This window comes from Camellia sinensis, chromosome 12 (genome assembly GCF_055761805.1).
Source record: "Camellia sinensis isolate YWXY chromosome 12, ASM5576180v1, whole genome shotgun sequence".
NCBI lineage: Eukaryota > Viridiplantae > Streptophyta > Magnoliopsida > Ericales > Theaceae > Camellia > Camellia sinensis.
In genome coordinates, this window is record NC_138972.1 from 167,818,105 (window position 1) to 167,844,303 (window position 26,199).

Consider the following 26,199-nt stretch of genomic DNA (forward strand, 5'->3'; position numbering starts at 1 on the left):
ATATATTGCACAAGTGACCGTAGAATTCGTGCATCTCTCCCTTGTAGTCCCCTTCCGTAAGCACACCACTGTTTTGACTCTTACGATGATTGTCTAATTCCTTCGTGTGGAATCTGACACCATTGATTATACAACCCGAGTACTCTTTCACTAGCAAATTAGGACCATTCGCTAAGGACCACAATTCTTCGGTTGCTTCTGGTGCCTCATCAACTCTCAATCTATTTATCTACATCCACATGCAATGTGCAACACTTGAATTATGTTAGTAATGTTTGTATTTTATACAAGCCTAATAGTGTTTGGCCAATTGTGAATATTAAAAATGACTTACATATTCTTTGAACCACTTTGGAAATTCCTTCTGTTGTATCTGAGTTATATCTTGTCCACTGGGAATTTGTAACAAATTCTTGTGTTCCCTACTCAAATAGTTTTTGTTAATGTGTGAAATACTACTATTATTAATGACTAATAACATGATAATTGTTAAAATATATATAATTATAAGAAACACGTACTGAAGATACTTCTCTATCTCAGGGCTATTGTATAATAAGAACCAATGAGCAATATCACGAAGTTCCTGTGACATCTCAACATGCTTTCTGATTTAGCCAATAGGACGAGCAGTTTCGGTGAGTATTATCAAACCTTCACGACGGACTCCATAATCTTTATTTCGTGCATCTCGATTATGCACGGTTTCAATCCCTTCAAGATACATTGAGCAAAAAGTAATGCACTCCTTGACAATGTAAGCCTCTGCAATAGAACCTTCTGGTCGAGCTCGATTGGTGACAAACTTTTTCAAAGATCCGAGAAACCTTGAAGAGATAACCAATTAGGAGTATGGTTAGGCACACAACATAATCTATACCTTTCATTTGAAAGTACAATTTTAGAAATTACCTTTCAATCGGGGTACATCCACCGATATTGCACAGGTCCTCCGAGAATAGTCTCACGTGGCAAGTGAATGGCCAAATGAACCATCACATCGAAGAAGGCTGGAGGAAAGATCTTTTCAAACTTACATAGTATGAGTACTATACGTTCCTCTAATTTCTCCATTTCACTTCGTTTCAGTGTCCTTGAGCATAGATCTTGGAAGAAGCTACCTAACTCAAAAAGTGCTGTACTGATCTCTTTACCTACGTAACCACACATCCCAATAGGAAGAATCCGTTGTATAAGTACATGGCAGTCGTGGCTTTTCAATCCTGTTAATCTACCATTTTTTGCATTTACTGATCTCGAAATGTTTGCCGCGTACCCATCTGGATACTTGACTGATTTCAAGAATTCAAAGAAACCCTCTCTCTGTTTAGGGGTCAATGAGAAGCTGGCTCGCGGCTTCACATATGATCCATCGGGATTTGTTGTCAGCCACAATTCTTTCCTTATATTCATGTCTTCAAAATCCATTCGTGCCTTATCTGTATCCTTGTTCTTTCCATCAATTCCCAACATCGTTCCAAAAACATTTTCACTAAAGTTCTTCTCCACATGCATGACATCAATGTTGTGTTGAAGCCTCCTTTTCTTCCAATACGGTAGCTCATACAAGATGCTTACCTTTGTCCAATTTGGATTCTGACGAGGTCTTTTCCTGTTGTTTGGATGTTTTCCATATGTGACACCCGTCATGCTGCCCAATTGTTCTTCAATCTTTTCTATCGGTATCACCAAAGATCTCTTCCATTTTTCATGCTTGCCATTATATGCTCTACTCTTTCGCCTTTCTGGGTGGTCATCAGGCAAGTAGCATCGATGGTTACTGTACGCAATCTTACTTCTTAAAGATTCAAAATATGGTTCATCATTACAAGTGTAACAAGAGTAATGACCCTTTGTTCTCCATCCAGAAATGTCACCAAATGCGGGCCAATCATGTATCGTCCACAGCAAAGCTGCACGCATGCAGAAAGTCTCACCAGTCGAGGCATCATAGGTTAATGTACCATTTTTCCATAATTCATTCAATTCTTCCACTAAAGGTCTCATGTAGACATCAATATCAATTCCTGGTTGTGATTCACCAGGAATAAGTAATGACAACATGAAAAATGGGTCCTTCATAGCCAACCACGGTGGCAAGTTGTATGGAATGAGTACGACAGGCCACAAACTATATGAGTTATTCATATTTCCGAAAGGGTTGAAACCATCAGTAGCCAACCCTAGCCTCACATTCCGAGGCTCCAAGGCAAATTCAGGATGTTGTGTATCGAATTCCTTCCACTCATCACTATCTGCAGGATGCCTCAATACACCGTCATCTAGACGTTTTTCCTTGAACCATTTCATATCCTCGGCTCTCTTCCTCGACATGTACAACCTTTTCAATCTCGGTGTTAACGGGAAGTATCGATGAACCTTACGAGAGATCTTCTTACCTCTACCATGATTTGTCTTGTATCTAGAAGCCTTACAATTTGGACATTTATCCAATGTTGCATTCCCCTTCCAAAAGAGCACACAATCGTTTACACAAGCATCAATGAGCTCGTATGACAAACCCAATTCACGTAGTATTTTTTTAGCTTCATAAGTTGACTTTGGAACCAAATTATCCTTCGGTAAAAGTTTTGTTAAAAACTCTAGCATCATGTCAACTGACTTATTACTCCAATAGTTTGTTACCTTCATATTAAGTATCTCGATGACAAATTTTAACAAAGTGTAATTTGTGCAACCTGGGTACACCTCACGTCTGGCATCATTCAATAATTTATTAAAAGTGCGAACCTCCTCCTCTTGAGTTGTATTAGTTGATTCCCCTCTTATTCGATCTTCCACTAAGGCATCAATACCTCCCAAAACCTCATTGCCCTCAACGGGTATATCATGATGATAAGCCTCGTTTGATTCACGGGGTTCCCCATGCACATGCCAGATAGTGTAAGTTGGAATAATCCCATGTTGCAGCAAATGAATTTGAACAATTTGAAATTTTTGACGAACAACATTCACACACTTTCGACAAGGGCACAAAATTTTACCATCTCGATCGATAACCGCCATTGCAAAACGGAGAAATGATATTACCCCATCATTATATGCCCGACTTATCCTTCCATCAACTGTGCTACCTAATGCAATCCAACTCTTGTCCATGTCTGACTATGCCGAGTTAATTAAAGTTAGGTGAATAGGACACATAAATCAAGTCCAATGATTATACTGAGTTATATAAATTACAACCACACATAAATCAAGTGAGAAAATAGCCAAAGCAATTTAGCGTAAACAGAAGAAGTATTCAGAACCAAAACATAAACCACAGCAAAATAACCATCAATAAGAAGACAAATATCATAAGTCAGAGAAAATTTAACCAATAAAACAGTGAGCTGAGAGTAAAAAGCAGATAACATGGCACAGAAAGAAAACCCACAATATGCCACATTGAGTTTCTAAAACAGTCAATTTAAGTACTCAAATATCCAAATGCAAAATGATATGATTGAACTACACGTATTTGGAAAAATATATATATGCCCCGAATACCAGAATTGACAAATCTATCAACTAAATTGGGATATTGAAAAAATAAGACATTGGGAAACAATAACTATTCTTGCTCACATTTCACTCGGTAAACAAAATGTGATTAAATTTTGCAGAGGAACTTAATAATGTACTTGAGGAGCTATGCATATAAGAAATGAACAATGCCAATATAATTGATAGCCACATGCGACAATTCCAATGAATGCCCCGAGACTATAATTTAGTACTTAGCCTGTTATTGCAGTTAGTACTCTGTTTGATTTTCTCTTTACTCAACTATATACGAAGTCCAGAGAAGTTAAAGCAACATATGCTAATTTAAGGGTGTAATATTCCAATTTTCATTAAATTGATAGTTGTGAGAGAAAAAATAATTAATTAATATGTAATATATAATATTTTATCTTATTGATTATTTTAATATTTTTTATTTTTATTGACTATTTTAGCCAAAATCTATCATCCCAAACATATAGACTCAAACTCCCCTAAAAACTTAGAAATGCACATGAGAGAGAGGACTGGGGCCACTGTTTTGTTTGGGAAGTGTTGGATTGGAGATGATAACCCTTGAAAGAGAGAATAATTCCTTTATGGAGCCAAGGGGCTGTGAACTGTTACTCACTGTTTTAGATAATTCAAAGTATACAGATTTTGGATGCAAAGCTAAGGGTCATAAGCGGCGCAAATAAATTATTTTAGCCAAATAAATAAAATAAAATAAAATAAAAATAAAGAAAAAAGATTCACACTCTACCCTATATCAGTACACGATATAATATAGTATAAAAATTATATAAATTTATAAATTTTATAAATATATTGACTTTTTTTTAATAAAAAAAAAATCAACAAAAGAAAAGTTTCTTGACGAAAATTGCAGATATACAAAGAGAGTGTACAATATACAGATACATCAATAAGAAAATCCATAGATAAATGCATCTATCAGAACACCAAAAGCAAGATATTAATCTTAGAACATTAAAAAGATATTCACTTCAAGTAGACAAAGCTCAAAGATATCATATATACTAATCAGGTCTCCACATTTCAGTTTTTTTGTCACTAATTTTCTTTGGCATCCAACGTGCCTTTTTAAATGATGGTGCATAATGCTAAGGGCACAAAGGGAGCTAGTAAAAGTAATTCAAAACATAATTACCAAATAAAGTATATAGCGTAACTTTAAACTTAATCTCACCTATTTTTTCAGCAAAAATTAAGATTTATTGATGTAAAAGAAAAGGTTATAAAAGCACACCGCAAATACAAAATGAAACTTAAAGCTGTTTTGGGAATAAATTAAAAAATATTACAAAAATAGTCAACTCTTTTCGTTCCGTTTTTATATGTTTTCTTATAAAAAAAAAATCAAAAATCAACTTTTCAAAACAACCCTTAATATGATTAACATTCACAATTCATTTAATTTTTGAATAAATTTTTCAAGCTTTGTAATGTTGCTATAAATGAGAATTAGTATATTGAATTAGATACAAAAATGGGGTCATTTTAGGGCAACTTAGAGCTGACTCTCTTATATGTTTCATATGGGATTTTAGGAATCAAAGATTGTAAACTAATCAACTCAACATTTATATGCTGAGAAAGTAAAGCATGCAGTGGTCCTTGAGAACAAAGTAGAAATGAAAATTGAGAATAAATACTAGTGTAATGGAAGACTAAACCATAGACTTAGCCTAGAGAATCCTTTTTACAATTAACTTAGCATTATTACCTTTATTCTTAAACATAAACAACCCCACAGAATAAGAATTTCGACATGCACATTCTCTAGAGTTGAGCTTAATGAGTAAATGGACTAGCTAATGACAGAACAAAGCAACTTAACATACCATAAGGACTTACTAATTAGGTCCCCTCCGGTAGATAATTAATAAATACTTATGGTAGTGATTTTAGCAACATAAGTACTAAACCCACCAAATAGTTTTCTAAGTAGGTAATAAGACTCTCAATGGTGTAGCTAGAAGAGTCCATGTGAGGCTAAGTAGCTAGAAACCCTTAACCAAACGCCATACCATACCATAGGATGATAGGAGAGTTACATTCCAGAGCTGACAGATGCAAAGCCTAAATAGGTTGTGCCTTGTTACACTGACTGACAGTGCTCTAAATATTCTGATATTTCCTCCTCCTTTTCCTCCAGTGATGTCTCCAGAAGAAGGGTTATTATCATCCAATGGAAGAGGATAAGGATATCGGAAAGAAGGGTTTTGATAGAAATCAACTCCTCCTACATCATTACCACCCATTATTCTAGTGAACTCAACTGGCCTCATGTAGACACCCCATTTTTGACTGCCCTTAAGACTTGGGCGCTACTGATGGTTCACTTGGTGGAGACAGGTGTGCAGGGGAAATGTTCAGTTTCTTTGGCAAGGAGAGAGGCAAATCCTTCAAAACACTTTGTTTAGGAGTTTGGAGTTGAAGAAGAGAGGAAAGGAGAGGAGAAAACTAATTTGGGAGAAGTTCGGCATGAATCCGGGTAGAAGCGAGTCGAGCAGCCCTCGCTGAATCGGGCTTATCTGTCTTTACGTTTGGATTTTAGCTATGGGGCCACCACCGTCGGAAAGCTTACTTCCGGGGCTTCATTTTGCACTCAAGAATCTCCTAGAACCAAGTCCGGGTGGGGGAGATATGATCAGTTGAAGTCGGGTATCATCCCCGTTGGATCGAATCTGCGCGGCTTCACGAAAAAGGCATAACTTTTTGCATAGAACGAATTTTAATGCAAGGTTTGCGCCATTGGAAAGCTAACTTCCGGGGCTTCAATTTGGACACCCACCGGCCATTTTTTGACCTTGGCAGCATCTATCGGCAATCTATTTATCCGGCCGGCAATTTATTGTGCCGACCGGCACTTTATTGTGCTGACCGACAAATTTTGCTAGCCGATGACCTTCCGGAGCGTTCTGCAGATTGAGTATATGCCAGCTGTGCCAGCTGGAGGGCACAGAATGGATCCTCCATACACGTGTATGGAGGATATGCACCCTTGTTTAGCTTCCTCAAGAAGCTTTACACTTTGTTTTGCCTATAAAGGAAGCTCTCCTCTTCCTTATACTAGGTTAGAAAAACCAGCTGGGATTGATATATACATCCCTCCATATATCTCCCTCCATCTCTCTCTTTCAAGCTCAAGCATCCAAGTCCCTTGCATCATTCCTTCATCACTACCAAGCACCACCACCACTACTCCATTCCAGCAGATAGGAGTGGCTTTCCAGCAGCTAAGAGGCAACATTTTTCAGTCCTAGAGGCAGCAAAGGTTGGGTCTTCAAGGGTGAGCACTCTTCTCCCTCTTTCTAGCTCATTTCTTGCCTCATTTTTTTAGCCTCTTTGCTTGCTGTTTTGAGCTCCGACCAAAACATAAAATGCCATTTTCTTGAGCTATATTCCATGTTTCGTTAAGGGCTTATTATAGTTTGAAGCTTATTTTTGGCACTTTCTTCATTACCCCTTTGTATGCCATTATTTTGCATGATTCTTTTAGCCTATGTGTGATCTGTTTTCGAGCCTGAGGTAAACTGAAAATAGGCTTATTTTGAGCTCCTCTTCAACATTGGAGAAGGGCTCAACACTGTTTGGGACTTCCATGTTGTACTTCCCTTTATATCCTCTTTTTGGTCCCATTTTTGTATGTCTTGGCAGCCCCTGATGTTGCTGTTTTTGGACCTTGGTCCGAACTAAAAGTGTCTTTATTTCAACCTCCTAAACATTTTTTATTAAGGGTATTTTCTTGTTTGGTGAATTTTTTGTATACCTCATGTTATAGCCACTTTTGAGCCTCATTTTTGCATTGCATTTCTAATATATTTGTATACTGTTTTGGGGCTGCCATAAACTGTAAATAGTCTTATTTTGGGTCCCTCTTCAACATTGTTGAAGGACCCTAACCTGTTTGGGGCCAGCACCTATGAGTTTCTTTTTAATCTCATGTTTAGGGCCATTTCTTGCATGCTAGTTTTGCCCTATCTTGGTTTGCTGTTTGACCATGTTTTGTACTAGTAAAATTCTAATTTTGGGGCTGCCTTGCTTCTGTATTTACATTCCATGTCCATATCGTGCATGTTTGGCATAGCTATAGGCCATTTCGGGTGCCTAAATTCGCATTTCGGGACTATTCCATGCATTTGGTGTCATTTCGCCTCATTTCGGGACTGTTTTCCCCCATATTTTAGTGCTGGAATTCTATTATAATGATTTCTTTCCATTTCTATGTCATTTGCATTGCGTATGCCATTGCCTCGGTTTGCGTGCCCGTGTGCACGCATTTCGAGGCACTTCATTTTCATCCATCGGCCTCTTATGTGAGTGTGGCTGAGGCTCTCTCATGTTAGTATAAGTCCATGTTGCATTCTATATGCCATTTTAGCCATTGCATTGCATATGCCGTTGCCTCAATTTGCGTGCCCTTGTGCACGCATTTCGAGGCACTTCATTTTCATCTTATGGCCACAGATGTGGGTGCGGCTGAGGTCCACTCACATTGGTGTAAGTCCACCTTGCATTGTGTATGCCATGTTTCAAAGCGTTGCGCATGGTATGTTGTTAGCATTGTGTATGTCATGTAGTTGCATAGCATGCTTGTATTCTTGTTTGCATACCTAGGTTGCATTGCATTGGCATACATGCCTTGCCTCTTGATCATGTGATAGAGGTTGGGCTTTAGTTTGTTTGATTGGTTTGCATTTCATTTGACATGAAAGTTGCATACTTGATTCCTTGGGCCATCATGCATGGAAATGCGTGATTGGTGGTCCGAGAATCGAGGCACATGCCCCTTTGAGTCATTACCATGATAAGGGACATGAATGGTGCATATATGCCTTGAATTGTGCTGCCATGCTTTGCTTTGCACTCTGTTGCTGTCAATTGCAGGTTCTGCAGACATTCCTTGCCGACCGGCAGTATATATTGCCGACCAGCAGTAAACAAGCAGCCGATGGATTCATCTTGTGTCGGTGACTACACCACACTGCCGGTGGCAATTCTACTCAGCCGGTGGCACTCCTCAGTGTCCAAGGAAGCAGTCCTGAGGTTTTGGTAGCCTTCAGAGGAGCAGAGGAAAGAAAACAGAGGCAGCCTATGCATGGCGACGCATTTCCCGAGGAGATTTACCTGTTTTCCTAGATTAGTTAATTTGTTAATGAATTAATTAATTTGTAATATTTAATTAGCTTGCGTAGTTAATTAATTTGTAATATTTATTTGGTCCCTCCGAGCGAGGGCATATTTGTAATAAGTGTGCGTGCGTGTGATGTATGCCTTCCAACCCCACTTCTTTCTTCCCTTTTATTTACCTGCTTATGATGGTAGATTAGGGCACATTTATTTTAGCATACCTTATGCTATGCATGCGTGCATTCATGCATTTGTTGACATGCATCAGGCTCGGTACATCACGCTAACTGTATTTGTACTTCAATTTACAAATCGAATATGTGATAATTGATCGCATTACATATGCCATGCTTAGGTTAACCGAGCCTATCTAAATTGCATCTTGTATGTGTTCCATTAGGCAATTTAACATGAACTAGGACACGCACATTTTTGCTAACTAGTTTACTGTTTTGGCACGGAGTACTAGGTAAGCTTTTATGCTTTAGCATATCGCATGCGTGTGAATGTTGCCATGACAGCATGATCACCATGAGGCTAGCTGCTTATGTGATATAACTGCTTGAATGCCTGTGGATGGAGGTTGAATTACCTAAATTGGAATAATGCATTAAAACTGCGAGTTTTAAGCCCACTAGATAGTGGCAAAATCATCTTTTCTAAAAGTCCACTTGAGGGTGGCAAAATCTGCATTTTAGCCTACTTGCGAGTAGCAAACCATTTTCAAAACAAACATGAAATGTTTTGTTCCAATTTGGGCAATTTGGTCTATACTTGTTTGCTGCGCGCATAACGTAGTAATTCTAGGCTAATAACCGGTTTAAGAACACATAACGTTTTCAAAATTGGATATCACGGTTAGTAGAGGCCGGTCTTCAGACCGGGCGAGAGGGGGTGCTCATAGCTGACCTTCCCCGATCGTACCCAAGTTCCCGAGCCGAGGCAACTTTGGTGATGACGGACACGTGGCCTTCGGCACCGAGTCAGGGTTTCCTAAATTCCCCCATAAAAAATATTTAGGTGGCGACTCTGTATCTGGCAAAGCAGTCCATGTTTGTCACTTCTTTCAAAAAATCTGTTTTTCTCAAAACGATTTGCCGGATTTGGACTCTTTGGTTCAGACTTAGAACCGTGACACAAATCGAGTCCGAACTGTAGCATGAGGCCCTCCGCGGGCGCATCTACACCTCACCGCCTGTTGAGGTGGGTGGGCAACAACAGGCAATGCTGTCTAAATCTTGTATGCTTGGACTTACGACTCTTGCAGGTCTCCTTAGGCTGTAGGTGCTTGTTGATTGGAACTGCTACTTATTTCCTGTAATGAGCTTCTTTGCTGGTCTTGCTGGTACCTCTTCAGGGATGCCAAAGCAGCAGCCAAAAGCAACACCACAGCAGGCCAAACCAACCATAGCAACAGCCAACCAACCCCACCAAAGACAGGACATCCAAAAATAAGTATAAGGACCAACTAAAGACCTATTTTCCTACATCCAATAGTTAGCACATCCAGGAAATCAAGGCAAATGGGCAGCAGTAATCACAAGAGGCCTTCTAGTGCTTGTCTTTTACAGAGTTCAAAAGTGTCCACATGTCACAATTTCATGCTCCTAATATGAAAGCATGCTAGCAAAATAGTGCAAGAATTTTAGTATTGAGACTCCCATCTTTCTCTTCTTAAATACATCTCATACAAGTCCATATTCATTTACTTCTACGTTGAACAACGAATTACTCATAATTCCAAAGGGAGATGAGAAATAATAAACACTGATCTTATAAATTCCTCTTCCCTACATGTCCTCTTTACCAGGATTTTAGAGGATAATGGGGCTATCACAAACTATCCTCATCCTAGTTCGGTATTAGTCTACTACACAAACAACAATAAATCTTAATCTAATGGAGAGGTTTTGGGAAAAGAAAAGTTCAATTAGACTGTTTACCACAATGCATATAGACACCTTTCTATTCCAAATAAAGCAACATGGACACAAGGAGATATTAATACAGGACAATGAGAGTCAACTTTGAGATTCTAAATTGGTGGGACATAAGTAATAAAAATGTGTTCACATCAAACAACCTAACAAGGGACCTCAATGTATCCTTAGGTTATGATCTTTAAATTACTTAAGCACACTTTAACGCACAATCATGAAGTATAGATAGAGACCACAGTTCAAGTTCAGAAGAATCAGAACCCAAATCCATACTTTCAAGGAAATTAAAATGCATACATTAGCGACTAGGCAATCAGACACCTTTTTCATAATTTTGCTTGCAAGTAAAAAATTTATTGACAAAAAAGAATCCACCTTAAAAGGTGTGAACCCTGTACACTCAAAGGTAAAAACTTTACATCAAGAGCCATGTATAGATCTGCAATGAAATTTAAATATAAAAAATATAAAATTAAAAAAAAAGAGTCAATATATATAGGACACGACACTCCTAGATTCTTAGCAACAAAAACAAAGAGCATAGATCTTTTTAAGCTGCTAATTGGGAGATCGACACCCACTGAAATGAAGTAAAGACCAATTACATGAGTGACGGAGAATGAAAGCATACATGTCACCAATGCTTTTCTAGAAATGGTATAAATTTTTGATAGAAATCAACTCCTCCTACTTCATTATCACCCATTCTTCTAGTGAACTCAACTGGCCTCACCGCTCGTTGAGGTGGGTGGGCAACAATAGGCAATGCTGTCTGAATCTTGTATGCTTGGACTTACGACTCTTGCAAGGTCTCCTTAGGCTGTGGGTGCTTGTTGGTTGGGGCTGCTACTTATTTCCTGTAATGAGCTTCTTTGCAGGTCCTGCTGGCACCTCTTCAGGGATGCCAAAGCAGCAGCCAAAAGCAACACCACAGCAGCCAAACAGCAGGCCAAACCAACCATAGCAGCAGCCATGCAACCCCACCAAAGACAGGACATCCAAAAATAAGTATAAGGACCAACTAAAGACCTATTTTCCTACATCCAGCAGTTAGCACATCCAGGAAATCAAGGCAAATGGGCAGCAGCAAACAAGCAGCTTCAACTAGCAGTGCCATGGACATGGATTACCTAATAGAAGATGGGCTATGAACATGCCTAACAGAAGCAGAAATTAACAAACTAAATCCATGTGCAGCTCACATGCATTCATGGGTTCTTATATGGTTGGAACTTGAAGCACACAACAATAAAGGTTCAATTATCACTGATATATTATAGTTGATATACTCCCCTCCCCCCTCCCCCCCCCTCCCTCCCCTTTTTTTTTCTTTCTTCTTTATTTTCCTAAGAAAATGTTCCACTCCCCCCCCCCCCTCTTTTTGTTTTCCTTCTTTCTTTCTTTCTTCTTTATTTTCCTGTGAAAATGTTCTAACACAATCCAAAGTACTGACAAATAAACAGTACATCATTTAGAGTGCTAGCCTACCATTATCGCCTAATAAAGCCATTATATATATATATATATATATGACCAATGTCCGAACTAGTTTACGCGCACCTCAAATAATATCATGAGAAGTACCTAACTTGAGCTAATCACACTGTGGTTGTAGAATTTGGTTCTTATCAGTTGTGTAGAACATGTTCGGATCCTCTAGAGTCCACACTCTGCAATTTCCGTGGAGTAGTTCAAAACAACATCATTCCACTTCAACGGCAAAAAACAAAAAGGAGGAGACAAAGAAAGACCAAGAAGAAAACGAGCTGAGATAAAGACTGGAGAAAGCTCTGCATTCAAACTGAAATGAATCTCTCAAACTTATCCTAAAGAAACATATAAATCATGGAATGGGTACAAAACAACACATTATTCAGTTATTTATTTTTATTGTTAAATTATTCAATCATTCCAAGCATGTACAAGGATCAGGCATGTACAAGGATGATAAATTTAATTTCAATCTATATTTGTTTCAACAGCCAAATAGAACACATTTGAAGATTTTCCTAGTTTAGAGCAACTCCAACCACACTCTTTATTTTTCACTAGCTAAAGTACAAAAAAGGGACATTCTTTATTTTACCTAATTAGTTTAGCTATTGTATGTTTCAATCATCCTCTTTATTTTAACTAGTCATTCAAACTAATTAAACCAATTTTCAAAACAAAAAATGACATATATATTACTATCTTTTTCATAAAATGCCACATACGCACCAAACGCTAATATGATTGCCAATGTGACATTTGCGATAATATTTTTAAAAATAATATTCTTTAATATTAGTTTTAAAAATATTATAAAAAATAATGTTAAGTAATAATTAATTTTTTTTATAAAATTTATAGTACGTGAATATATACCAACATATGAATTTTGTGAAACCATCTTGAAGGGGAGGGGAGGGGAAGAATAAAAGAAAACAATAAATAATTTTTTTAAAAAAATAACAATACAAAGGAAGTTCTTCAATAATTGTAATTTATCAAATTAAATTAAGAACTGAAAGAACACAAAATAACTAATCAAAACCTTACAAAGGTCAATGAATAAAATATATAAAAAAAATCATAAATAGCAAAGTTAGGGATAAACTTCAAAATAAATAAACTATTTCTAATTCAAGTTGTTACAAATCTCCATGTAGATGTCACAAATGCTCAACTAGGTCTGCTTGGAGTTGAGAATGAGTTTGTCTATCTCTGATGTAATGATGATTTTGAAAGAATTCATAAAGTTCGGGTGCACGCTCATGTGACACTGCTAGACGGAGACTTTCTTCGATTGCATCATAATTACAGTCTATATTTTGTTCATTTCGCCCATCTTCAACAATCATGTTATGCAATATTATACATGCCTTCATAATAACTTTGAGGGTTTCAACTTCACCATTTTGTTGCTGACTCATCTATAAACAACGTAAAGAAAATTATAGCAACATATATTGGGTTGGAGAAATGACTAAGATTCGCAATTTGGGGCAAATTAATTAATAAATGGAGATCATGAATGCTTGTGTCTGTGTTGACATGCAAGTACAGGCCATTTGTACTTCATATGAAGCTAATATGTCATTCATACAGCTCTGCTTGCATGTGTTTGGACGTTTGTGTCTGTGTCTCACATTTAACTACATTTCCAATTCTAGTTCTTGTGAATGTCAAAACTGACATGTTTATCAACATACCTTCTTTTTAATGTTACTCATTTTTCCATTTCATTGGAAGTAGGTGAAACTCATGCACAATTACTGCTACCTATTTGAAATCCTATATATCTAGGAAGCAAGATCCAAAAGCAAAAGCCAAAAAAAAAAAAAAGCACAGATCAACAGACCAACACAGACATTCAACTAGGATAGACCAGCAGACAGCAGCAAGCTCCACAGTAGAGACCATCACAGCAGATAGCAGCAAACTCCCCAGACCAGTAGCCAGAGACCATCCCAGCAGACGACACTACACTAGAGATCATCATAGCAGGCAGCTACACACTAGCTCAGCCACCATTTGTAAAGCAAAACTAGACCTAGTCTTAAGTATGCTGTGCAAAATCAGTGGTTAATATCATAACTCCAGCCACACATGAATCCAACTTGAGACTAAGGCCAATCTTGTCACAGTAGCAGAGCTTAGCAGACTAACAGATCCCAACCTCAGAAGCAAAGTTAGCACAGAATTATCAGAATCAGCACAGATAGATAGGGAAACAAAGAACCACCAATCTGAGGAAAGACTAAGACCCAGACCTCCTTATAAACCTCAGCAACCTGATGCTAATACACACTCTACAGCTTCCTATTTATCAACCACCAAACAGCAATGAAAACTTGAACTTCATTGTGGACCCAACAACACTTTCTAAAGTAATGTTTTCTAGTGGTTATATAGCATACTTTGTGATGTGAGGTCTCATATTCAATTGTTATTAATAATTTGTATGAATGGCAACAAAATAAAAATGATCCACAAATGTAATTGTTAGTGCATTTTAATGTTTGACTATATATAAGGTGTATCAGAAAAATCTATTGACAAGTTTTGGCTAATGGCATAGAGGAAGTACCCTTGATCATATGACACATCAGAAAAATGCAGTGTAAGAGTGACATTGTGTGAGACAATGAGATTCAAGATCCTATAAGGTGCAATGAGAGAACGGTGAGAAAGTGAAACACCAGGAATCCAATTATAAGGAGCACCTAATAGGGTATAGGCAATGAGATTGAAATCAATTGGGATAGAAGCATAACACTTATCTTGGGGATAGTCACACACAAGAGGCCGTTCGCGACCAAGAATATTAGCAACAATATCCGCATTAAACTCAAAACTTTTACCCCTCACATACATCCAAAAAGATGATGAATTAGAGGATGAATGTTGCAATAAAATTCTCGAACCCAAGACCTATTCACTATGTCATCAAAATTCAACACAGCATTACCACCCAAACAATCAAACCAATTCCTAATAGAAAGCTCATCAAATGTGTTGGGTTCAACATTTCGTTCTAGTAACACTGCGATCAGTGAACTGTGCATTACACAGATTTTGATGGTCTTTAGAGCGAAAGGAATATGAATCAAAAGAGCCTTTTTTAGCTGATTGCTTGGTTTTCTTTCTAGAAGAAGATGAAGCCTTGAAACAAAATTTTTAAAACTACTGAGATGGACGAGACAAAAAATACCAAAGAAACAAGAAAGGAACTAAGAAATTTACCACCTACAAATGATATGGAAGAGACAAAGATATGGAAGAGACAATGATATTTCTTAGTTCATATCAGCTACTAAGAAATTTTTATATCATAGAGAGAAACCTATTGTGTAGATATAGAGGGAGGGAGAGTGAAGCATTGTCCATATTGTTTCCTTGCAATTATTACTAGAGTCTCATTTTCAAGGCAATATCACAGCCAAATCAATATTCCTCGCAGAAAATCATTTTCCTAACTCATTGCGCTATACAATTGCACGCTCTCTCTGTCTCTCTCTCATACGAGAGAGCAACCTACCTAACCAACATGTTCATTTGCCATGAAATTTCAGTGAATTGTAGCTCTGCGGGTCTTTATCTAAGTTCAATAGTGACTGCATCCTAACATCTAACCCCACCATAAGTTCGTATTGACAACACTACTCTTTCTAGCGGCCCCATTTAAGATGAAAATGCAGTGTTGCTATTTTGAGCACTTATCTGTAAATAAAAAAATATGTGATTTTAGAATTACTGATTTTGCAGAACAAAATTGCATTGCTTTGACCCATAACTTCACATCTTACTTATCTTAAGTTTTAGTCTACTAAAGTGACTTCTGTTTGAGTTTTATAAACTTGACTGTTAAAAGAATGAGATTTTTCTAGTAAAATTTGATAAATTTAATGTTTTGGGATTTTAATACTTGATTTGGTGTGGCAGGAGGTGCATGTGCGTATGGCAATTTGTATAGCCAAGGCTATGGCACTAACACCGCAGCACTAAGCACTGCTCTGTTCAACAATGGCTTGAGCTGTGGAGCATGCTATCAAATCAAATGCAACAATGACCCACAATTGTGCCTCCTTAGGACCATCACTGTGACTGCTACAAACTTCTGTCCACCTAACCCTTCTCAATCTAATGACAATGGTGGGTGGTGCAACCCTCCCCTCCAACACTTTGATCTGGCAGAGCCTGCTTTCTTGCAAATTGCTCACTACAGAGCTGGAATTGTTCCAGTCTGTTTTCAAAGGTAAGGGTTGCTCTCTAATTACCCTCACAACTTTGCTAGTTGCACTGAACACAGATAAGGGTGTGGACCCAACACCACTCTCTATGTCTCTCGTGTCATGTAGAACTTTTTATATTTATTTTTCTGCAACTAGTATTATGTACATATGCCCTCAACATTCCTAAAAGTCAAACAAATTAACTAAAAAATTAGTCAGAGCAATTTGCTTAATCTGTGCTAGTTAATTTGACTATCGAATAAAGACCAATGAGTTTGTGATGTCTTATCAAGTGTGATACTCGAATCGAGTCTTACTATCAGTAGTTTCTCCTTTCTTTAAATAAACTAATGAATATGGTTGTGTGTTGGTCTTGACAGGGTGCCCTGTGTGAAGAAAGTTACCTGATCCTATGTCTCTTAGAATCTCATACCTTTCTATGTTTGTTTATCACCAAACACCCTTCCCTTACAACAATAATAACTGTTTTCGTTTTCTCACTCACTCTCCCTCCCCTCCCCTCCCCTCCTATCCTTCCTTCCTTATATCAATTAATCAATCAATGAATTTGTATTTGTTGAGAGCATTCCATTTTGCTTTCAAATCAATAGTTGTAAAGATATCTTCTTTCATCAAGACTTTCCAAAGGTCCAAACCAACCAATGATTTGCAGTTCCTGATTCATAAACTAATTTTATCCCTATGTCCTGATTGCTAATCATTGAAAGTAAAATTGATAAACTAAAATTCATAAACTAAACATCATCTATATTCAACGAAAGGCATTCAGTCCCCATTGTGAGGAGTTTTTTTACTTTCATTAAATCAGATGCCTTTGATAAGTTGGTGTTTCAGACAGGTGTAAACAGTATATTGACACAGTTTTAAATTCGAATGCATAATTTTGGTCTGGACTTTGATGTTTTACATTATATACAGGAAGATGTGCATTGCATTCAAGTTGTCTATACTCCATACGACATAAATATGAGATTAAATATGGAATTTTAAATCAGATTGGATGCCTCTAGGGTTGCAGATTGCTTTTCTCGGAGAGAGAAGGCTTATCAGTTACATAGAAGGGGAAGACAGAGAGACAGAATGATCCATACCTTGAGGAAGAGGTCAGATAGAGGGAGTTGCAGACAACGCTGAAGGGGAAGGTCGATTTCGCGCTAAAGGAGCAGATTGATTTCGCGCTGAAGGAGCAGATCGATTTTGCGGGAGAAACGTGTTTGAAGAAGGAGCAGAATACTTTCGCGGGAGAGACGAGTTTGGAGAGCCTTCAATCACTCTCCAATTGAAGCCAGCGGGGAAGGGATGAGGGAAAATAGGAAGCCGTTTAGCCAGCCGATTGGAGTGAGAATTTAGGGTAATATTAGCTAAAATAGCTAACAGGATTAATATGCCTCTTCCCTTGGAGTTGCTCTTACAACACCACAAATATACAGTCTAACTCTACCAACAGAAACCAAAAAATGTCTTGGTGAAGAAGCTTTATACAGTTTAGTTGAAGAAATTTCATGTAATTATTAGAATAAAAACATTAGACATATCACACAAGCTTTTCTTAAACTCAAGTTAGAAAATATAAGTTCCCAACACAAATTATTTTAACATTGCCCCATTATGTTATCTGGGAATGAGAAGCAGAAACTTATTGGTCTATAATCAATAATCCTCTTGGGCTCTTTAAATGATGACATGGGACAATTCCACTGAATAACGATGAAATTTCTTTTTGAATGGGTACAGATTTCACTGGTCTAACTCAATAAGCTCAAACCAGAAAGTGTATTTCTTTTATTGAATGCTGTTTGACTGATGAGAAAATTGAAGAAAGGAAGAATTGGTCTTCCATGACTATAAATTAGGCACACGAAGTTACATGGTCTTCCATGGATTATTTACATGGATTAAATACAGCATTAATTCTAACAATTAATTTCAAAAATTAGGGAAAACATTAATTTTGAAAATTAGGGAAAACAAAGATAGAAAAATAGAGAAATTAAGTGAGAGAGAGAGAGAGGGAGAGAGGGAGAGAGAGAAAGAGGACCCATACCTGATGGAAGAGAACACAAAGCAGTAAAGGAGATACGACGTCTGTAGCGACAATGAAGGAGGAGAACAGGGACTTTGGCAGCGGCGTTGGAGAAGAACACACTGAAGGGGCGCCGGAGAAGAACACACTGAAGGGACTTGTGTTTTGAGAGGGAGAGGGAGAGGGAGAGGGAGAGGGAGAGGGGGGAGAGATAGAGATTGAAAACTAATTCGTCAATAAACAAAACACTCAGCCCTTGTGTTTTGTTTTGAGAGGGAGAGACAGAGATATACGAAAACTGATCAAAAAAAAAAAAAAAGAAAGAAAGGAGGGAAAAATAATTTAGGAAAACTGATCCAAAAAAAAAAAAAAGGAGGGAAAAATAATAGACTATTTTTTTTCATTATTACTTAATATGTCAAAATTCTTCTTTCAAAATTAGTGACAAAACAATTTTCTCACTAAAAGGCCTAAAAATATTAAAAAATATTAGTGATAAAAATACATTTCTCACCAAATGGTCTTAAAATATTTAAAATCAATTTTTTCAAAAAAAAAAAAAATAGATTATTGGTGATGCAAATATATTACTCATTAATAATTTTTTAATTGTTGAAAAAAAAAATTTCACCAAAAGTTTCAAAATTTTGGCACCATCAAAAAAAATTAGTGGGAAAAATTTAGGTGACGAAACTTTTTTTTTTCCTCACCTAAAAGTAAGTATTTATTGACGGAAATAAATTTCGTCACCTATTATTTTTATATTTTTATTATACGTGAAAAAATTTATAATTCCTCATGGATTATTCTTGTTTAGTGACGAAATTTGTTTTCTTTACTAATTTTTGTCACCATACCAATACAGAGAATAAGAGAAAGAGACACTAGAAAAAGAGCAAAGAGAAATCACGTACCAAATCACCGAGTGAAGAAGATGTGGCGGTTACCGACAAGGCAACTAGTGGCGGCGACGATCGGCAAGGCTAATAGAGGCGAAAATGGTGATCGGTGTGGTGGAGGAGCAAGAGGTAAGACAAATAAATACCCTATTTTGAGAGAGAGAGAGAGAGAGAGAGAGAGAGAGATAGAGATGATAAACAGAAAAGGGGTAAAAAAAAATTAATACCCTATGTTTTTTTCAATTGCCCCTCAATATATCAAAAATTTCCCACCAAAATTGGTGACAATATTATTTCCTCACTAAAAGATATCAAAAATATTAAAATGTTTTGGTGACGAAAATATATTCCTCACAAATAATTTTATAATTAGTGACAAATTTTTTTCTCACCAAAAGTCCCAAAATTTTGGCGCCACCAAAAAAAAGTAGCGGGAAAATTTTTGGTGACGAAACTTAATTTTTCCTCACTTAAAATGATGTATTTATTGACGAAAATAAATTTTGTCACCTATCATTTTCATTTTTTTATTATATGTGACAAAATTTATAAATTCCTCACGAATTATTTTTATTTAGTGACGAATCTGATTTTCTTCACTAGTTTTCGTCACCATTGGTTACTTTTGTGGTAGTGATGCCATCATGCAAGAGGATCCGAATAAGTGTCTGAGTGTTTGAATCCTAATGCTCGAGAAATGGCAAGTAAACACCATAATTACATCTCTGCCATCATGCGAGAGGGTCCGAATAAGTGTCTGAGTGTTTAAACCCTAATGCATGAGAAATGGAAAATAAACACCATAATTACATATCTTTCATCAAGAAAGAGGGTCCGAATAAGTGTCCGAGTGTTTCAACCCTAATGCATGAGAAATGGCAAATAAACACCATAATTACATATCTGCCATCATGCAAGAGGGTCCAAATAAGTATTCGAGTGTTTAAACCCTAATGCATGAGAAATGGCAAATAAACAACATAATTACATATCTACCATCAAGAAAGAGGTTCCGAATAAGAGTCCGAGTGTTCGAATCCTAATGCTCGAGAAATGGCAAGTGACACCATATTTACATATATGCCATCATGCAAGAGGGTCCGAATAAGTGTCTGAGTGTTTGAATCGTAATGCTCGAGAAATGGCAAGTAAACACCATAATTACATCTCTGCCATCATGCAAGAGGGTCCGAATAAGTGTCCAAGTGTTTAAACCCTAATGCATGAGAAATGGAAAATAAACACCATAATTACATATATGCCATCATGCAACAGGGTCCGAAAAAGTGTCCAAGTGTTCGAATCCTGATTCTCGAGAAATGACAAGGAAACACCACAATTACATATCTGCCATCACGCAAGAGGGTCCAAATAAGTGTCCGAGTGTTTAAACTCTAAAGCATGAGAAATGGCAAGTAAACACCATAATTACATATATGCTATCATGAAAGAGGGTCCCAATAAGTGTCTGACTGTTCGAATCCTAACGCTCGAGAAATGACAACTAAACACCATAATTACATATCTGCCATCATGCTAGAGGGTTCGAATAAGTGTCTGAGTGTTTAAACCCCAATGCATGAGAAATGGCAAGTAAAGACCATAATTCCATATCTACCATCATGCAAGAGCGTCCGAATCAGTGTCCGAGTGTTCGAATCCTAATGCTCGAGAAATGACAAGTAAACACCATAATTACATATCTGCCATCATGCTAGAGGGTCCGAATAAGTGTCCAAGTGTTTTAACCCTAATGCATGAGAAATGGAAAATAAACACCACAATTACGTATCTGCCATCATGCAAGGGGGTCCAAATAAGTGTCCGAGTGTTCGAATCCAAATGCTCGAGAAATGGTAAGTAAACACCATAATTACATATCTGCCATCATGAAAGAGGGTCCGAATAAGTGTCCGAGTGTTTAAACCCTAATGCATGAGATATGGCAAATAAACACCATAATTACATATCTACCATCAGGCAAGAGGGTTCGAATCAGTGTCCAAGTGGTCGATGCCTAATGCCCGAGAAAAGCCAAGTAAACACCATAATTACATATCTACCATCATGCAAGAGGGTCCAAATAAGTGTTCGAGTGTTTAAACCCTAATGCATGAGAGATGGCAAATAAACACCATAATTACATATCTGCCATCATGTAAGAGGTTTTCGAAGTAGAGTCCGAGTGTTCGAGACTTGGACGTCACCGTTTGAACACTCGGTGATCATCCATGTTTGTGTTCGTTTGGAGTTCCCGGAGGTCTCGGCTACGCGCCTTGCCTCAGGATCTCCGAACTCGATCGTTTAGTGTCTGGTTTTGCACCAAACACTTGTATTTTTCCTTGGAAGGGCAGGGAATGCCTTGTGAGGCATCCCCACACACCACCGGCCATGGCCAAAGGCCACCGGCTGGTTTTTGCTGCCACCGGCAATGTATATTGCCGGTCGGCACTATTTGTTGCCGGTCGGCACTCAATTTTGCCAAAATGGCATCTTTGGCCGGCCGACTACTGTGCATCTGCTTTTGCAGATATTTTGTCACAGCTGTCTTGCATTTGGCTCCCCTTCATACACGTGTATGGAGGGATCTCCCTCTTTAGAAGCTTGTCTTGTAAGCTTTAGAAGACAAAAAGCCTCTATATGAGAGGGTCTTCTCTCTTGTTGCAAGGGTTAGACACTTGAGATATTTTAGAGAGTTTAGACAGCCATTTTTAGTGTTTTGTGTTCTAGGGTTAGAAGCCATACACTTTCTATCTCTATATCTCCCTCTTGTGTGTGTTAAATTGTGTTTGTGTCTTACTATTGCACACAAACACATAGTGTTTCACCTTCACTTAGCTACTAAGGTTCTAAGAGGTTGGTTTTGAAGTTTTGGAGCTGTTTTCAACCTAGAAGGAGCTGTTGGAGCATCATTGTTGAAGGGGTCTTTAAGCGTAACGATTTTCCCTCTTTATTCCCCAATCTTGTATTGTATTTCTACCTATCTTAAAATTGTTTTTGATCTTAGTGTATAATACAAAAAAGTTCTTTTTTTTAGCCCTCTTGATTGTTTATTAAGAGTGTTTTGTGGTTTGGAGGTGTTTGACCCCTCTTAGGCCTTGAAAGGCCTCATTTTGTGCTATTTTGTGCAAGTTTCGAGACTTTGGTGTTTGGGCCTCTTCCCCACTGAAATCTTGAGGGATTTCAGTGGTGAAGATGGTGCCTTGAAGTCTCCAAAAGGGGAGGGCCATCCCCTCCCCTTGTTGTCCTTGAAATTGACCATTTTTGGCCTCTTGAGGGAGCATCTAGCTAAGCTTCATTTTGATCATGTCTTGGCTATTTTCCATGCTTATTATGCCATGATATAACCTTGTTGTATGTTGGTTTTGGTACACCATGCATGCTTAGTATATCTACCATGTAATGCCTTGTTATTGCCTTAATATGCCTTAGGTTGTTAGCCTTTGTTCAAGCATGTTTTAGGCTTAGTCTTGTGAAGCTTTTGTGCATATTTTGCCATGTTTAAGGTCTGTCCATAGTTGTTTGGCTCGGATTTGGCATGCTTAGTATAGCCCCTTTGCATTCCGGCTTGTTGGCCTTAAGTATGTGAACGTATAGCATGACATTTTTGCATTGATTTGGTGATTTGGAACCATCCACCATGTCATTTCAGTCCCCTTTGCATGCCTATATGTTTGCCCTGAATGCCTCTTTAATGCTTTAAAAGCTTGTGTAGTATGCTCCATGTTTTGCCCATTGCACATGCCTTTGAATTTGAGCCACTTAGATGCCATCTAGGGAGCCCCCTTTGCATGGTCTAGGTCTGTCTTGGACTTATTTTAAGTCCTCTTAGCCTTGTGAGGCTTGGTTGACTTAGTCATGGTTCAAGTCCCTTTGACTTGCTTCAAGTACTTGGGCTATTCATTGCATGCTTGGTCTATTTTGTTTGCTTGGTTTGACACCATCTTAGCATGATTTTCAGAGCTTATGTTGCATGCTAATTGTCCTTTGTATCCCTTTTCAAATGCGCTTAAGAGTTGCCTCATTTGTGCCTAAGCATTGGCCCTAGAACATGTGAATGCGTGTATGTGTATTTGGTCCCTTATTTCGGTCACTTTGGCCACTGTTTCAGGTCTATTTAGAGTTGCCTAAATCATATATAAGTCCATCTTTTTATCCATTTGCATTGCCTCATGTTTGCTTGTATGCTTGCACAAGTGTCTTGCCATGTCATGTTGCATCCTTAGTTTGCATGCCTAGGTTGCATTGCATCTTGCATGCATGCCTTGTTCCTTGACTTGATGATAGGAATTGGGCCTCGGTTTGTTTGTTTGGTTTGCACTTCATTTGACATGAAAGTTGCAAACTTGATTACTTGGGCCATCATGCATGGAAATGCGTGATTGGTGGTCCGAGAATCGAGACACATGCCCTTTTGAGTCACAAACATGATAGGGGACATGATTGGTGCATACATTGTTTGAATTGTATTGCCATGCAAGTTCTGTCCTCTGCTGCTGTGAGTTGGAGGTTCTGCAGGCATTCTTTGCCGACCGGCAGTATAGATTGCCGACCGGCAGTGAATAACCAGCCGATGGATTCACTTTGTGCCGGTGACCACATGACACTGCCGGTGGGCATTCTACTCAACCGGTGGTGATTCCAAGTATCCAGAGAGGCATCCTTGAGACTTTGACAGTCTTCAGAGAGGCAGAGCAGGGAAAACAGAGGCAAACTATGCATGGCGGTGCACTTCCGAGCAGGACCTGAGCATGCGCTGCATCTAGCTCCCTTCCCGAGGCGGTTTACTGCTTTTCTTAGTCTAAATTAGTTTATTAACTGATTAGGCAATTTGTAATATTTAATTAGCTTGTGTAGTTAATTAATTTGTATTATTTATTTGGTCCCTCCGAGTGATGGCAAATCTGTAATAAGTGTGCGTGAGTGGTATGTATGTCTTCCAATCCCCACTTCTTTCTTCCCTTTTATTTACCTGCTTTGATGGTTAGTAATAGGACATGTTCAAATTAGCATACCTGATGCTATGCATGCGTGCATCCATACATTTGTCTTGCATGCATCGGGCTCGGTATATCATGCTAACTGCATTTGTATTTCGATTCTGAATTGAATACGTGCATCAATTGATCGCATTTCATATGCCATGCTTAGGTTAGCCGAGCCTACTTCGATTTCATCCTGTATGTGTTGCATTAGACATTTAAACATGGACTTGGATCATGCATTGATTGCTAATGGGTTCTTTGTTTTGGCATGGAGTACTATGTGAGTATTTTCCTGCTTTAGCATATCGCATGCGTGTGAATGCTATCGTGACAGCATGTTTACCATGTGGCTAAATGCTTATTTGCTAAATTGCTTAAATGCCTGTGGGTGAAGGTTGGATTGTTTGAGTTGGGAAAACCCGTTGAAATCCGTATTTTAGCCTACTTGCGAGTAGCAAATTCCAAAACATTTTTTTCAAAACAAACGGATATGCAATGTTTATTTCCAAATTAGGCAATCTAGTCTATACTTGTTTGCTGCGCGCATAACATAGTAATTCTAGGCTAACAATTGGTTTAAGAACACATAAAGTTTTCAAAATCAGATATCACGGTTAGTAGAGGCCGGTCTTCGGACCGGGCGAAAGGGGGTGCTCATAGCTGACCTTCCCCGATCGTACCCAAGCTCCCGAGCCGAGACAACTCCGGTGATGACGGACATGTGGCCTTCGGCACCGAGTCAGGGTTTCCTAAATTTCCCCATTAAAAAGTATTTAGGTGGCAGCTCTGTATCTGGCAAAGCAGTCCATGTTTGGCACTTCTTTTCAAAAAATCTGTTTCTCAAAACGATTTTCCGGATTTGGACTCTTTGGTTCAGATTAAGAACCGTGACACAAATCGAGTCCGAACTGTAACGAGGTCCCCCGCGGACGTGGTACAGTTTCTGGCGACTCTGCTGGGGACTTTTAGAGAGCTTGACTCGAACTCGTGATATCCTGTTTTGATTTCGCTTATGTGTTTCTTTGCATTGCATGTGCATTGGTGCGCCTAGGAACACAGTGTTTGCCATCTTCCATTCCTGAACGGTTTGCCGGAGGCTTGTCTGGTCAAAGCATGACCATAAGGCTGACCGGCTATGGGCTCTGACAGTATGGGAACACAAACCCCGGTTTTATCGGGGCACCCTTTTTGACCATTCGACCTAGTGCATATTCGAAAACCATAGTGACCATTCCAAGCTAGGACAGGTTGCTGACCCGATGTTAGATTGTTTGAAAACTGCTGCGTGCATTGTGAAACCCTAGCTCCTGACAAAATAGGACAGGGAAACCCTACCCCAACATAGGGGTGTTTTGGCTCTCTTTACTTGCTATGTGCTTTTAGAATATATCTCTACAGGAACGCACATGTCAGTTTGTAAGATTGAGTATTAGACCCGAGGGTACCAGTATCAGTGTTGTTGAGAATCAGTTATCTGCGGATATCGGGTTCAGTTTTGGGGACAGTGATTCCGGGGAACAGTGATCAGTAGTAGGATACAATTGTTCGGCTACGCCTGTGTTTGATCAGTTTGGGCTGAAATGCTGTCTGTTTTTCCTTTCAGTTCAGAGAGTCAGAGAGTTGATACAGAATAGCCAGTGTTCCCCCTTGCCGAGGCAGGACTTATGACGACGCAGAATTCAGAAGAGTTCATGGTTATGACGACTGAATTAGATCAAGGGATCACTCTGCAAAGTGAGACCAACATTGATATGCCACATCCACCCAGGTCGCCTGTTGTGCACCCGGTCTGGGCCCCCCAGTTGTATCAGGCTCGTGAGCCCACCACCTTTGAACTAATGGGGATGATAGGTGATCTCCAGAGGTTTGTGGCGGATCTCGCCTACGGAATGTCAGCTTCACCTCTAGCCGCACCATATGCCGGGAGTTTTGTACCCCAGGAGCCCC

At 38.5% G+C, this 26,199-nt stretch overlaps 1 protein-coding gene across 1 annotated transcript; it reads right to left on the reverse strand.

The window, feature by feature from the left end:
* Positions 1-613: 613 nt before the first annotated feature.
* LOC145804034 (uncharacterized) lies at positions 614-3,120 on the reverse strand. The gene is made up of 2 exons (XM_082897448.1): positions 929-3,120; positions 614-827 (listed from the first exon to the last, which is right to left on the reverse strand). Exons 1-2 carry the CDS (start codon positions 3,118-3,120, stop codon positions 614-616), a joined length of 2,406 nt encoding a protein of 801 aa, XP_082753574.1.
* Between the last annotated feature and the right edge of the window lie 23,079 nt (positions 3,121-26,199).

Excerpts from the sequence above, each read along its gene's own strand:
- LOC145804034 (XM_082897448.1), bottom strand. The coding sequence starts at position 3,120 with ATGGACAAGAGTTGGATTGCATTAGGTAGCACAGTTGATGGAAGGATA. Across the intron at positions 828-928 it reads CCTGTGCAATATCGGTGGAT|GTTTCTCGGATCTTTGAAAA; the intron begins GTACCCCGATTG and ends TATCTCTTCAAG.